Source organism: Schistocerca cancellata, chromosome 3 (assembly GCF_023864275.1).
Source record: "Schistocerca cancellata isolate TAMUIC-IGC-003103 chromosome 3, iqSchCanc2.1, whole genome shotgun sequence".
In the NCBI taxonomy this organism is placed as follows: Eukaryota; Metazoa; Arthropoda; class Insecta; order Orthoptera; family Acrididae; genus Schistocerca; species Schistocerca cancellata.
In genome coordinates, this window is record NC_064628.1 from 683,693,379 (window position 1) to 683,710,219 (window position 16,841).

Genomic DNA, 16,841 nt, shown 5'->3' on the forward strand with positions numbered 1-16,841 from the left:
TGGTACAGCAGTAATTCAAAGTGTTAAGTTTTGTTATTGGATTCGGTAATAATCTTGCGAAAACGCCCACTGCGTCTCGGCCAACGTGGTCCTCCTCCTCTGTATGGAGACGAGGAACACAGGCAGCAACGAAGTGCCGCGCTAACTACACGCAGCTGCGTTCGAGGGACAAATTAAACCAGCCCTGGGCGGGTGGTAACTACGAACCTGCCTGTGCGACGGTGAAAAAGGAAAAAAAAAGTATTTTATCTCCTCTGCGGCGGTGCGTATAATGGCAGGCGTTTATTACGTTGCCCCGAACCGGTTCCTGTCGTACGACTCGCTCTTCGCACTGGCTCCGGGACAGTTTCCACGTCTCCACAGGCCCAGCGGCGAAGCCGCCCGAATGGTCCGTACAGCAACAGTCGGAAGAAAAGTCCTTGACGGAGCAAATACCTGTTGTGACGAAGGCCGCCCTTTGCGTGCGGTAACTTCCCACTTGTAGACTCATTTGCATAAATGACTAAAATTATACGGAATCTTTCCGCAATGTTGTGTTCTCCTTGCATGGAAACAACCACTATAGCTAAGGAGTCTGCGTAGACGGAGGTATTCACGGATATCCTTAGTACTAGCTTTTTTGCAGATAAAAGCCTGCCTGTAAATTCAGTTAAATACTTAGGGATTGCAATTACAAATAGCCTACATTTGAACGATCACATAGATAATATTGTGGGTAGAGCAAACCAAAGACTGCGATTCATTGGGAGAACACTTAGAATGTGCAAGAGGTCTACTAAAGAGACTGCTTACACCACGCTTGTCCGCCCTATTCTGGAGTATTGCTGTGCGGTGTCCGCATAACGTGGGACTGTCTGATGACATCGACAAAGTACAAAGAAGGGCAGCTCGCTTCGTATTATCGCGAAATAGGGGAGATAGTGTCACAGACATGATACGTGAATTGGAGTGGCAACTATTAAAACAAAGGCGTTTTTCGTTGCGACGGGATCTTCTCATGAAACTTCAATCACCAGTTTTCTCCTCCGATTGCGAAAACATTCTGTTGCCAACCACCTACATAGGGACAAATTTCTCCCTATTATCATCGCGATAAAATAAGAGAAATCAGGGCTCGCACAGAAAAAGTGCTCGTTTTTCCAGCGTGCCGTTCGAGAGTGGAACGGTAGAGAGACAGCTTGAAGGTGGTTCATTGAAACCTCTGCCAGGCACTTTACTGTGAATAGCAGAGTAATCACGTAGATGTAGATGTACACATGGATATCAACAGATGCATCTGCGGGTACCTACAGTAGTAATTTCTTAGTGACGTCAGTATTACGATTTTCGTCTTATCGGTGGTAGAGATACACTCCTGGAAATGGAAAAAAGAACACAGACCCACCATACTTGCTCCGGACACTGCGAGAGGGCTGTACAACCAATGATCACACGCACGGCACAGCGGACACACCAGGAACCGCGGTGTTGGCCGTCGAATGGCGCTAGCTGCGCAGCATTTGTGCACCGCCGCCGTCAGTGTCAGCCAGTTTGCCGTGGCATACGGAGCTCCATCGCTGTCTTTAACACTGGTAGCATGCCGCGACAGCGTGGACGTGAACCGTATGTGCAGTTGACGGACTTTGAGCGAGGGCGTATAGTGGGCATGCGGGAGGCCGGGTGGACGTACCGCCGAATTGCTCAACACGTGGGGCGTGAGGTCTCCACAGTACATCGATGTTGTCGCCAGTGGTCGGCGGAAGGTGCACGTGCCCGTCGACCTGGGACCGGACCGCAGCGACGCACGGATGCACGCCAAGACCGTAGGATCCTACGCAGTGCCGTAGGGGACCGCACCGCCACTTCCCAGCAAATTAGGGACACTGTTGCTCCTGGGGTATCGGCGAGGACCATTCGCAACCGTCTCCATGAAGCTGGGCTACGGTCCCGCACACCGTTAGGCCGTCTTCCGCTCACGCCCCAACATCGTGCAGCCCGCCTCCAGTGGTGTCGCGACAGGCGTGAATGGAGGGACGAATGGAGACGTGTCGTCTTCAGCGATGAGAGTCGCTTCTGCCTTGGTGCCAATGATGGTCGTATGCGTGTTTGGCGCCGTGCAGGTGAGTGCCACAATCAGGACTGCATACGACCGAGGCACACAGGGCCAACACCCGGCATCATGGTGTGGGGAGCGATCTCCTACACTGGCCGTACACCACTGGTGATCGTCGAGGGGACACTGAATAGTGCACGGTACATCCAAACCGTCATCGAACCCATCGTTCTACCATTCCTAGACCGGCAAGGGAACTTGCTGTTCCAACAGGACAATGCACGTCCGCATGTATCCCGTGCCACCCAACGTGCTCTAGAAGGTGTAAGTCAACTACCCTGGCCAGCAAGATCTCCGGATCTGTGCCCCATTGAGCATGTTTGGGACTGGATGAAGCGTCGTCTCACGCGGTCTGCACGTCCAGCACGAACGCTGGTCCAACTGAGGCGCCAGGTGGAAATGGCATGGCAAGCCGTTCCACAGGACTACATCCAGCATCTCTACGATCGTCTCCATGGGAGAATAGCAGCCTGCATTGCTGCGAAAGGTGGATATACACTGTACTAGTGCCGACATTGTGCATGCTCTGTTGCCTGTGTCTATGTGCCTGTGGTTCCGTCAGTGTGATCATGTGATGTATCTGACCCCAGGAATGTGTCAATAAAGTTTCCCCTTCCTGGGAAATGAATTCACGGTGTTCTTATTTCAATTTCCAGGAGTGTAGTTTAAAGCTGCGGCACACATCTGTTCTAAGGGTAATTCAAGACTGGCAGTATGAAGGCGTTATTGGAATGTCTGATAGGTCCAGGCTCTTCGGAAGTCCATTCCCTTCCTTACTGCTTTACCTGTACCTATTGACATACGGTCTGTTGCGTCTAAAGTAAGGACGTCAAAACAGGGTTATCACAGGTGAAGAGGGCCTGCCTGGGTAAAAGAACGTTATTATCAACGAACACTGGCCATAATGTGAGGAACAGATTTCTGAGGATGTACGTTTGGTGCACAGCACTATACAGGGTGGTCCATTGATGGTCACTGGGCCAAATATCTCATGAAATAAGCGTCAAACGAAAAAAACTACAAAGAACGAAACTTGAATGGGGAAACCATATGGGGCTATGCTTGGCCCGCTAGATGGCGTTGCCATAGGTGAAACGGAAATCAACTGCGTTTTTTTAAATAGGAACCCCCATTTTTTATTACATGTTCGTGTAGTACGTAAAGAAATATGAATGTTTTAGTTGGACCACTTTTTTCGCTTTGTGATAGATGGCGCTGTAACAGTCACAAACACATGGCTCACAATTTTAGACTAACAATTGGTAACAGGTAGGTTTTTTAAATTAAAATATAGAACGTAGGTACGTTTGAACATTTTATTTCGATTGTTCCAATGTGATACATGTACCTTTGTGAACTTATCATTTCTGAGAACGCATGCTGTGACAGCGTGATTACCTGTAAATACCACATTAATGCAATAGATGCTCAAAATGATGACCGTCAACCTCAATGCATTTGGCAATACGTGTAACGACATTCCTCTCAACAGGGAGTAGTTCGCCTTCCGTAATGTTCGCACGTGCATTGACAATGCGCTGACGCATGTTGTTAGGCGTTGTCGGTGGATCACGATAACAATTATCCTTCATCTTTCCCCACAGGAAGAAATCCTGGGACGTCAGATCCGGTGAACGTGCGGGCCATGGTATGGTGCCTCGACGACCAATCCACCAGTCATGAAATAAGCTATTCAGTACCGCTTCAACCGCACGCTAGCTATGTGCTGGACATCCATCATGTTGAAAGTACATCGCCATTCTGTCATGCAGTGAAACATCTTTTAGTAACATTGGTAGAACATTACGTAGGAAATCAGCATACACTGCACCATTTAGATTGCCATCGAGAAAATGGGGGCCAATTATCCTTCCTCCCATAATGACGCACCATACATTAACCCGCCGAGGTCGCTGATGTTCCACTTGTCACAGTCGTCGTGGATTTCCCGTTGACCAATAGAGCATATTATGCCGGTTTACGTTACCGCTGTTGGTGAATGACGCTTCGTTGCTAAATAGAACACGTGTAAAAAATCTGTCATCGTCCCGTAATTTCTCTTGTTCCCAGTGGCAGAACTGTACACGACGTTCAAAGTCGTCGCCATGCAATTCCTGGTGTATAGAAATATGGTACGAGTGCAATCGATGTTGATGTAGCATTCTCAACACCGACGTTTTTGAGATTCCCGATTCTCACGCAATGTGTCTGCTACTGATATGCGGATTAGCCGCGACAGCAGCTAAACACCTACTTGGGCATCATCATTTGTTGCAGGTCGTGGCTGACATTTCACATGTGGCTGAACACTTTCTGTTTCCTTAAATAACGTAACTATCTGGCGAACGGTCCGGACACTTGGCTTATGTCGTCCAGGATACCGAGCAGCATACATAGCACATGCCCGTTGGTATTTTGATCACAATAGCTATACATCAACACTATATCGACCTTTTCCGCAGTTGGTAAACGGTCCGTTTTAACACGGGTAATGTACCACGAAGCAAATACCGTCCGCACTGGCGGAATGTTACGTGATACCATGTACTTATACGTTTGTGACTATTACAGCGCCACCTATCACAAAGCGAAAAAAGTGGTCCAACTAAAACATTCATATTTCTTTACATACTACACGAATATGTAATAAAAATGGGGGCTCATATTTAAAAAAAAAACGCAGTTGATATCCGTTTGACCTATGGCAGCGCCATCCTAGCGGGCCAACGATAGCTTCTGGTTTGCCCCTTCAAGCTAGACATGTTTCGTTCTTTGTAATTTTTTCTTTTGACGCTTATTTAGTGGGATATTTGGCCCGGTCACTATCAATGGACCACCCTGTATAGTAATGATTCAGGGACTGTGGGAAAACCGGAACAGAAGAGAATCGAAGTATTTGAGGCGTGGTGCCACAGAGAGATGCTGAAAATTAGATGGACTGATAAGGTAAGGAATGTGGAGGTTCTCCTCAGAACCGGTGAGCAGAGGAAAATGTGGAAAACACTAAGAGGAGGATGGGACAGGATGGCAGGACGTTTGTTATGACATCAAGAAATAACTTTCATGTTACTTGAATGAGTTACAGAGGGTAAAAACTATAGATGATGACACAGATTGGAACACATCCAACAAATAATTGAGGGTGAATGTGTTACTCTGGGACGAAGAGGTTGGCACATTAATGGAATTCGCATATAATGAGTGAGAAGACTAATGACTCAGTAAACAAAACGGAGAATGACTTGCTCGGGAGGCCTCTTTTTTCGTGGAATTTAAGAAGTGTGTCCTGGATACATCCCTGTCCGCTGACAACCTACGAAGTAAGAGTTTGATAAAGAGCTAGAGAAGGCATCGGAGTTACGACTACTGGGAGTGTGTTAATAACATCGACAACACGGGCATATCTACCTTTAAGATGAAACAAGATGACTATAAGGTTATACGAAAGCCCAAATGAGAATTGACGGTTTGACAGAAATTTGGCTACTTTCTTGATGGAAAGGAGTTGTAGTTGGTTGTTTTGCGTACAGAAAACTCTCTTCTCACAGCAGACACAAAAATGGGAACTCAAAAATGTTAAAACAAAAGTGTCAGGACGGACGAAATAGTATAATTAGTTTAACACTAATAGAAATGTCAACATTCTTGAAGTTTTCTCGACTATCAAGGTGCAGCGCCATAAAACAAACACATCTGCCTTGTTAGTGGAGATTTTTATTTTTCTCCTTCAGACGTTGTATGTGGAGATGGTTATCATGCTGCAGCGAAGAACGATGCTGAGTTCTAAGAAAATCCTGTTTCATTCATCTACCTTTTCGATAAATTTAAAGGAAACCGATAATCTTCTGCATGAAAATTTTTCGAGAGAGCTGACTTACGGAACGAATCAAGAAAATGGCAGGCTATTTTGTATGAAAATGTGGTCGTGATTGGCCATTATGCTTTTAGCTATGGAATGTATACAGCATTTTACGTATAGATATTTTAATAATTGGTACCTTAATATGTATCCACTAAAATGTGTTAGTTGTTTTTTCTCTGCATCTAACAGTCTTCCCGCCAAATTATCATTTAATTTACTACCTAATGTTTTCTGCATGATCGTATCTGCGCCATGGAGTACACTACGCCTCTCAATATAGATCACCCGTATTGTGTACACGTGTCCATAGTTTAACACCCGATCTGCTGCCCAGGGGAAAATAAACCTCAATTGCTTTCTTGTGCCACATGTTCTTAGAGGTACAAGCCAAACTGAAAATGTACTACTCGTAACATCTATAATCGATAGTCTGCAAATGAAGTAAATTCTAATGTATCTTTGTTCAGTACGCTGTTCTCGGTCATCATTAGAACTATCTGCACTTATGCCCCTAATACCCTATATGACGAGGCCCGACTTCAACAGACAAAAATTCCCGCCAGGCGCGAGTCCACATCGGAGTACCGGCTTATCGAACGGGCTTAGGAGGTTGGCAGTGCTTTAATATCCATGGATATGTATAGGGATAAGAGACTGGCGGTTACAGATGCGGATAAGAGACCTGCGAACGCCATATGGATGCTGAGAGAATTTTTCTTATCGATGCACCCTTCTAGGTATGGCGTTTTCAATCACAGTTCTCTCAGATTATTATTTGCTGTAGGATAATTTCTGAAAAAAAGATAATTTCCTCATGATTATTACACTTTTCCGTTGGCGCTTATTTCTCTGTGCCCTCCTTCACTTCTCACTCCTGACTGACTCGGCGTTTATTACCATGAAGGGTAATTAATTGAACTCAGAGGAGGCCTACAAAGATTTTAGTTTAGAGCGTCAAATACGTATCTGGAAGGGACTGAGCTTAGATTTTCGTGCCGGCCGGAGTGGCCGTGCGGTTCTAGGCGCTTCAGTCTGGAACCGCGCGACCGCTACGGTCGCAGGTTCGAATCCTGCCTCGGGCATGGATGTGTGTGATGTCCTTAGGTTAGTTAGGTTTAAGTAGTTCTAAGTTCTAGGGGACTGATGACGTCAGAAGTTAAGTCCCATAGTGCTCAGAGTCATTTTTTAGATTTTCATCCACGACAAATTTATCCACATACGAGTATATTTGACCACTGAGTTTGTCTGAAACGTTAAACTTATCAAGCAAAACTACAGGCACTCTTTTAATGTTCCCAGTTTGTAATATAGAGAAAAATCCAAGATCTTTAACACTGTATACTATGCGATATTTCGATTAGACACCTCACCTGGCCCACTTGCTTCGTTGTTAGATTAAACCGCTTCCGTTCCACAGGCGCATTCATGCCAAGCAGTAACGACGCCGTGATCTCGTAAGCACTATGCATTACAAGAAACCGGTTGAAAGTGGTAATTAACTAGAAAGTAACAAAGCAAATACCGTCACAATGGAAATCTGACAGATAGCCTCACTCCGTTAGGAATATTATTAGACTTCGAGGCGTTAGTAACCTACTCATTATTCGACAAGTTGAATTTGTCCCACTGCAAGTGTTCAGCTGTGTCTTGGAAGTGTTTCCGTCAAAGACAAATAACTGCTTGAGGTGGAAAAGCGAGAGAGATAGTACTCTGCTGGAAGACTGGCGAGCAACGAGAAGTCCTGACGGGTATGCGTAAAAGATAATTCTGAATCACATTTGCAACACTGTGTTACCACGGAAATGCTCCAAAAATTCATTCAAGAATGTGAAATAGTGACTGGTTGCTTTTTAATTCACTTATTTTTCGAGTTGTTTTGATCCGCGCTAACAAATTCGAAACAGAAAATGGTTTTGGAAAAATAAAGATCACGTAATAACGATTTTTGTTAGGACATCTTAGACAGAATCAAAATATTGGATAACCAGTAACCAAGTTAGCTGTTTCAGTTCACTGCTGTAGTACTTTACATGTGAAAATTAGCAGCTGGAAGCGGTTATTTGGTCGTTGGTTACCAACCATTAAAGATCGAATTTCTTAACTGAGATATTAGCATTTCAGATCAATATTCAGCTTGTAGAGCCAAAACAGTGGTGTTAGATGTTTTCCTGTCAAATCAGTTGTTTTCTTTTTGGAGCGGTGTTATCCTACAGGTATCACGAGATTGATTTCCAAAGTGATATGTTTCTAGTTATTAATTTCCAAAATGATCCGTTTTCGTCGTGATCCAGTTTTATAAGTCACATGCTTCGTGTTCTGTGGAGCTGTGGCACTTTTTTTGTAGACCTTGTTGAAGAGCAGAAGACGCCAATCCAGTACTGGGTTCGGTGCGGATTTTGGATTATGATCAATGTGGTCACAGGGGGCCGTTGTGGCCGAGTGGTTCTAGGCGCTTCAGTGTGGAACCACGCGACCGCTACGGCCGCAGGTTCGAATCCTGCCTCGGGCATGGATGTGTGTCATGTCCTTAGGCTAGTTAGGTTTAAGTAGTTCTAAGTCTAGGGGACTGATGACCTAAGATGTTAAGTCCCGTAGAACCATTTGAACCCTTTTGGGAGACGTACACAATGACAGGGTGCGTCTTGTGGTTGCAGCTACGGCCTGCTGGGCGCCAGCGGCTGCGGCAAGACGACGCTTCTGAGCTGCATCGTGGGCCGGCGGCGACTCAACACGGGCGAGATCTGGGTGCTGGGCGGCCGCCCCGGCTCCAAGGGCAGCGGAGTGCCCGGCCGGCGCGTCGGCTACATGCCGCAGGTCAGTCACCACCTGCAGCCTCCCTCTCTCTCTCTTTCTCTCTGCTTGTAAACACGAAGTGTAAGAAGGGGAAGGAAAGGTAAAGGATGGGTGGGACATTGTGATGCCTAGCCGCACGGGGCATTGGGGTAACGCAATGGTGAAAGTTGAAAATTTACAGCTCCTAATGAGCGGTTGCCTTAACCGCTTCGGCCATCCGGTCACGGCCCCTGCCCCACTCATGGCACAATGCATCGCAGCGCACCTCCTCCATTAAACTCACTATTCGCAAATCCTTATTACCGTAAGAGTTCGGATGCTATCTGCGCTTTCGCAGAACAGTCAGTGCAGAAAACCCGGAACATATACCCTTTCTGACAATGCGTCTTAGGGTGGGACGTCATGTTAAACTAACTTTCTGAAGTCGCTGAGCCGGCCGAAGTGGCCGTGCGGTTAAAGGCGCTGCAGTCTGGAACCGCAAGACCGCTACGGTCGCAGGTTCGAATCCTGCCTCGGGCATGGATGTTTGTGATGTCCTTAGGTTAGTTAGGTTTAACTAGTTCTAAGTTCTAGGGGACTAATGACCTCAGCAGTTGAGTCCCATAGTGCTCAGAGCCATTTTTTTGAAGTCGCTGAGTTGCACCGTAGCTACATAAGTGACGAATTAAAAGCAGTTTCACTCTTCAAAATCCGCTATTATTTTTGGAGTAATTGCAATATTTGGAACTTACGATTTGCAAGTTCTGAACATGAAACCGATTGCTGTCTTTTGCGGAAGTTCGTGATTTGGTACGAAAATAAGGAAATATGTAATGTCGAATGAAATGTATTTCATTTTACATAGGGAAGTAGGGATCTTCGCACATGTTGATATCAATTTCTACATAACGAGTATTTACATTTTTATCATCGGTAATGACACACTGTAAGTAGGCTGTTTAGGTTTTTATGTTGGTAACACCACGTAGCGCTCTATATGAAAATCACTGACTGTGCTGTGTGCAGTCAGTGGCTGATTTGCATTGTTGGAATTTGCTATTGTAGTGTTGGGCAGTTGGCTATTAACAGCGCGTAGCGTTGCGCAGTTGGAGGTGAGCCGCCAGCAGTGGTGGATGTGGGGAGAGAGATGGCGAAGTTTTGAGAGCGGATGATCTGGACGTGTGTCCATCAGAGACAGTACATTTGTAAGACTGGATGTCATGAACTGATATATATGTTATGACTTTTGAACACTATGAAGGTAAATACATCGTTTGTTCTCTATCAAAATCTTTCATTTGCTAAGTATGCCTATCAGTAGTTAGTGCCTTCAGTAGTTAGAATCTTTCATTTAGCTGGCAGTATTGGCGCACGCTGTATTGCAGTAGTTTGAGTAACGAAGATTTGTGTGAGGTAAGTGATTCATGAAAGGTATAGGTTATTGTTAGCCAGGGTCATTCTTTTGTAGGGATTTTTGAAAGTCAGATTGCGTTGCGCTAAAAATATTGTGTGTCAGTTTAAGCACAGTCATTTATAATTTTTCTAAGGGGACGTTTCAACACTATACATTCGCTCTCAGCTCAGTTCCCGCGCGACCGCTATGGCCGCAGGTTCGAATCCTGCCTCGGGCATAGATGTGTGTGATGTCCTTAGGTTAAAATCAAAATGGTTCAAATGGCTCTGAGCACTATGGGACTTATTCTACATAATTTTCATTTATGCTGTAATCATTCATTTCAGTGTCATGCAAAGCAACGACTTGAGATGCAGTGTAAATTGATGAATTAGCCACACTTATGTAAGTAGGTACACTTCGCAAAACTACGCAACCTGAACTGTGTAGGTATCTCTTGAACTGAGCTGATAGTTCAAATGGCTCTGAGCACTATGGGACTTAACTTCTGAGATCATCAGTCCCCTAGAACTTAGAACTACTTAAACCTAACTAACCTAAGGACAACACACACATCCATGCCCGAGGCAGGATTCGAACTTGTGACCGTAGCGGTCGCGCGGTTCCAGACTGTAGCGCCTAGAACCGGACGGCCACTCCGGCCGGCCTGTCCTTAGGTTAGTTAGGTTTCAGTAGTTCTGAAGTTCTAGGGGACTGATGATCTCAGAAGTTAAGTCCCATAGTGCTCAGAGCCATTTGAACCATCAGCTCAGTTCAAACGATACCTGCACAGTTCTGGTTGCGTAGTTTTGCGAAGTGTACCTACTTATATAAGTATGGCTAACTCATCAATTTACACTGCACCTCAAGTCGTTGCTTTGCATGACACTGAAATGAATGATTACAGCATAAATGAAAATTATGTAGAATAAGTTTTTCTGACCAGCCTCTCGGTGTTCGGATCACACTCTAGTTTTGAAATGATAGAGCAGATCTGTTACCGTTTTCTGCAGTGGTTTTAAATCAGTTCATTTTGTTCTTCGCCAAAAATCTTGAACATTCAGTGATTTGTACTCATGTGGGTTTGCATTGAAAACGTACTTCCTTCTGCGCTGTAGTGGCATTTCAGTTCTTGTATTACAGCAACATGGCCACCTTTGGCCGACACGGTCAGACAGCTACAGTTTGAGATGCACAGTAGGTAGTGATCATTAGTCTGCATTGTATCGTAACCACCTGTTGGCCAACAGGGATTTCTCTGCATGACGCACTGTCCCCGCCTCTGTAATCACGCAAGCGAGACCTTGTGCAACAGGCCAAGGGTCCTACCTTGTGCCTCCACACGTAGCTATTTCCATACCTGTTTTCATTGCAGGTTGTTAACGAGTGAGGTGCCTGGTGGTAAACGCACTGGACTTGCACAATCGGGGAGAGAGGTTCAATATCCCGGCCGGCAGTCGTGATTTAGTTTCTTCATAAAGCGGCTAATGCAATTGCCGGGTGCTTTTCTTAAACGGGCAAGATTGATGTCCTTCCCCGGCCGGGTCCTATCGGAGCTTCTTCCAGCTTCTACGAGACCTCGACAGGATATTAAATAATAATATTTCTTTCCTTTACCCTGTAACGTATGACTCCCGGCCACGCTGCACGGTCCTTTACCGCTAGTGACTCACGAGCCGTCTTTCGGTAGATTTGGGGTGTGGCTAGACTGGATCTGATGCACCGACCTCTGCCTCAACAATTTAAAGTGGCTCATGATTAAAACATTCCCTATATTTGTGTACCTATTTATTGACTGAAGTCTTTGCGGATGTTTAAATCACGAGCAGTTGTGGATGTCCTAACAGCAAAAATTTAAATTTAAAGTGGGCTGTCATTGGAGCCTTTTGACCTTCTGTAAGAGATAGTGACTGTTCCAAGAAGGCAGGTTTTTTCAGCACCTGCTGGAAATAAACATCCAGAAAATTCTGGCAGGAAGCCTCAGTTTACAAGGGACTTCTGTGTGAATGAAAGGGAGCACACGTCTGTGTTACTTTTCTTGCAGAGAAAATGTGCAACTAAATCGGAGTCTCGTTACCGTCTTTATCTCACAGTATATCCAGAGGACTTCTCTCATACCTCTTGACATCCTTATAAAGTGACTTTGAGCTAATGAAGCAGATCATTACATGTTTGGAGGATGGCACCAAGTAGAAGTGAAACACCGACTAAGGCATTTTGGTTAACTAGAAGCTGATAACATTATTTGTGTGATTGTTACGAATTATAATGGTTGATAGAGTGTGAAATGAAAAAATAGATGGAAAAATGACTGGCATAACTTTTTCCACAAAACTGAACCGAGTCGAAAGAATATGCTGGGACACAAGAACTAGTTAACATAGCTCAGAATCAAAATACATACTCACCAAGCCATTTTTCAGTGCATCGCAGTGGTTACGTAGTACTAGTACTAGTGTGTTCTGCCCTATTCCATTCGTGTACTGAGTGGGGAAAAATGACTCTCTATAGCTCTGGACGCACCCTAATCTCTCTCTCATGTTATTTGCATGGTCCCTATACACGAGGCATACGAAGGAGACACATACCGTTTTTTGGATACCTACCGGTTCTCTAAAGTTATTTAACAGGGTTTCGCGGGATCTCAACTTTCTTCCAAAGATTACCATTTTGGTTTCTGAGTGTGTGAGTTAAACTTTCGCATGCACTGCACCAACCGGTTACGATCCTAGTAGGACGTTTTTCAATTGGACGATCTCCGTTTGATAACGACTTCCAAATTACTTTAGAACTGCTCGCATTAGCGTCTTGTACACTATTTTCTCTGCATACGCCTTACAGTTTCCTAGAACCCGTCCGACAAATCTAATTTTTCCTCCACCTGTCCTAAAACTGATTTTACATGATCGTCCCATTTCATTTCGCACTCTAGTATTAACCCTAAGTATTAAAACGGTGTGACGAGCTACAAATTTTCGCCACTGAAATTTTAATCAGAAACGTTCGATTTCTTTCGCTTTGTTCCAGACATCGTCTAGCATTTGTCCACATTAAACCAGATCTGCCATTCATTACACTAGTGGAAATAATGTCCAAGTCTTTCTGTGCTTGATTACCATCGTCCAATGTCTTTACTAGTCATCGGGACTCAGTTCGAAGCAGTCCATGAAGACAATTCTACTCCAGTCAATGGAATTCCACACCGAAGACGAGTCTTCAGTTGCCCTGAACGGGGGTGGGATACTAACCTGATTGCCGCTCGCCATACAGGCCGACAGCCAGCAGTGATGATCTGGGGTTTCATTTTATTTCATAGTAGGATCTCTTTGTCTGTCATCCGCGGTATCTGACGGCACAGCGGTACGTCGACGATATTCCACTCCCCGTTTTGTTGCTCATCATGGCAGGCCTTCCTGGCCTTACATTTCAGCAAGATAATGCCCGTCCTCATACGGAGGGAGATTCTACTGCTGGTCTTCGTCCTTGCCAAAGCCTAACTTGACAGGGAAGGTCAACGAACCTCTCTCCCCCCCTAGTTGAGAACTTTTCCAGCACTACGGCCATTTTGTAATTTTGACGCTCAAACGCGCCAGTCGGACAGAATTTGGCACAATCTCCCTCAGTAGGACATCCAGTAACCTCATCAATCAGTGCCAAGCCGAATAAATGCTTGCATTAGGGCCACAGATGGACCAACGCGTTATTGACTTGCTCAATTTCTGAAGCTCTTACTCTTGAGTTTTCCTGTACGTTTGCTTCACATGTACCGATTCCGTCCCATCCGGATAATTCCTTTGTGGTTCGGGTTTCTTTCTTACCTTAGAGTGTATTAAAGTTAGCAAGGTGTACTAAAGTTAGCAGAAAAACTCGTGGCGCGGAAATACTCATACTATATCCATCTAATACTTCAGAATGAGAGCAGTTAAATACTTCCAACGACGTTTACACATAATTTAAAAATCTCCGCGAAACTTTTTCTCGTTGACACGCTCCACAGAATGATAAAAGAAAAAAAGTTTATCGCTTACTATATTTTCGCTGTTCACGTAATAAAACTGCAGCATCAGGCGTGAATTTTGAATTTATTACTTCTTGCTTACTAACTCTATTCGTAACATATTTTTCAGACGGTATCCTTATATACCACTGAATTTAGTAAAAAAGTGAATCATTTTACAACATGTAGTTCAGGAGGTAAGACGTCATAAACATTGACAGGAGTGAAACACTAGCTTATCTTAAAAACAAGAGCAAATTACCTACACTATACTAATGCAGTATTTGATAATGAATCTCTTACGTACGTGTGTTCGATTCTTTCAAGAATCCGGATGGTGGGGACCAGCGTCGTTTTTTAAAAATCGTGACTCTCGTGGGGAGCAGTATTACTCTGCAGTCTTCATTTTCCGTTTGCGTCCACGCAGCAAGTTTGCTACCCACGTCTACGACCCTCATCTATGTCTTCAATTGGAACATCAGATTGCATAGTCCCCGTAACTTTCTCAGTGCTGATCTTAGGCTTGTTATATTCTTTGCAGTGTTCTCTAGTTGCTCGACCTACTCTTTAATTGTTGTTTGTATTTTATCCATGCCGCATCTTGTGAAGTTCGAGGCTGTTGCTATATTCAGGATTATTAATGGAGACGCAACCCACTACAAAATACCTTTAAAAAAAACTTTAATTTATTTTCGTTACCTGTCTGTGATATCAAGCTTATCTCCAGATCGCTACACTAGTTTTACTGCGCGCAGCTGACGAATAAAATTTTGTAGTAAAACAGGCGTAGCCATCTGAAGATGGGGTTCTTAACCTGAAATTGATAGCGTCAATAGCGCAAATATTTTTTAAATTATTTCTAGCTAGTTATCTCTCCGTCAACAATCCTTAATAATCGTTAGTTATTTATACTCTGAGTCATTTTTATTAAACTCAGTAAGTATAACACTCACCGGTCTCTATCTTCCACAGTTACTGAGCTACGGTTAGTTCTTTGACGGTGAGTTCGTATCGGTAACCGCCGGCCGGGATGGCCATGCGGTTCTAGGCACTTCAGTCCGGAAACGCGTGACTGCAACGGTCGCAGGCTCGAATCCTGCCTCGGGTATGCATGTGTGTGATGTCCTTAGATTAGTTAGGTTTAAGTATTTCTAAGTTCTAAGGGACTGATGACCTCAGAAGTTAAGTCCCATAGTGGTCAGAGCCATTTGAGCCGTATCGGTAAGCCCGTTGACACCGCCGCCTCCAACTTTTTGACGTGAGAACCTGTAAACATTCCAATCTAAAGTCGTGGGTGGAATTTGGGGGGGGGGGGGGGGAGATATTCTGTGACACGGAACCAGCGCATAGTTCTTGCATTCTTACATATTCCTTGTCTACATTCGGTCCCGTTGCTTCCTCGTGGCCTTCGACGGAAATCAGTCATTGCGAGGAAGGAAGTGTATGCTTCATCCTCGGGTAGCTGTCTCGATTCGGATGTATCGCACGCAAGCAATCGGCGCATGGTTGCGGTGTCTATCTGGAGGCGTCATCGTCCTTGTTTCACAATGCGGACGCCCGGCGTCAATCTTTTCCGCTTCCTTACGCAGGACAAGACGGCGCCGCTGCAGTAGTCGTGATGCTATTCTACGCGTGACCTTGTCCTTGATCGCTGCTGAAGAATTCTTCGCGTGTAGCGTACACATGTCACTACTGTTTATATACACACATAATGAGCCTTACTTTAACGGCTCTACTATTTCTGTACCTGTACAAACACTCTAGCATCTTTGTTAGAAATTCTGTAAAAAAAATAAACCTGAAGGTAAGATCTTCGAGTTTGTTGAGGCCGCGACATGTCCCTTTTCAGTTTCTTCTAGACGATCGATGTTTCCACCCTTCTGCGTGGATCTTCTTCAGGATGTTCTAGGGTTTACGATTATCTGAATATTCAATGACACCGTCCCAGCATTTGCCTGGAGCGACTGAAGACCAAAATCTGGATGGTCGGACTTGGATCTAAACCGCCGTCCTCCCTAACTATGTCAGCCACTGCTCTACGTCGTTCGATGTGTGAAGGATCATTCGTGTCGTTGTGAGCAGGACCAACCAGTCCTTGGGATGACGTTTATCGCTTTCTTCATGTCCCTAAATCACTACTGGTGAATGCCACAGTAGTTCCTTGATCGAGCCATGGCCATAAACTCCCACTTTCTCCCCCCTCCCCCCCCCCCCCAAATTCCACCCATGTCCTTGTATGAGCAACTGTACTGACCTCGACGTTGACGAGATCTCAGCCACAAACCTTCCTTCTTTTTGTTTGATTTACATGCGGATCAAGGAGTCTTTACATATTCGCGGGAAATTGAGCTTACTAGTGACTGAAACGTAGCATCATTACCTACACATTGGTGTGAGATCTAACAGAATGACATCACGAGGAAGTCTGTCTCAAACTCGTATTTGTTTATATTCCAACAAAGAGTGTATTTTCTAAACTCGTCAATGCTATTGGTTTGAAGGAACCCTCCTGTCTAGGGCAAATATTTTAATCGATAGAACAAAAGGTGTATTTGTTATTCAACCGGAAATATGGAATTGTTCTACCAAGAAGCAACAGAAGAATCCAAAAATAAGATTTTCTTCCCTATATATCTGCTTTATCTTCAATAATGACTTTAACACATTCTAATTCTTAGCCTGCCGCTATTATTTTCCCCTGCTCCGAGCATCATGTTATCCACTC

General features: G+C 44.7%; 1 protein-coding gene across 2 annotated transcripts in view; it reads left to right on the forward strand.

Moving 5' to 3' along the window:
- The window catches only part of LOC126175665 (ABC transporter G family member 20), a 779,392-nt gene that overhangs the window by 648,561 nt on the left and 113,990 nt on the right, over positions 1-16,841 (forward strand). For both annotated transcript variants that reach the window (XM_049922576.1, XM_049922574.1), the window contains one exon: positions 8,609-8,768. In XM_049922576.1, coding sequence (XP_049778533.1) covers positions 8,609-8,768 — 160 coding nt within the window. The remainder of the gene's footprint in view (positions 1-8,608; positions 8,769-16,841) is intronic.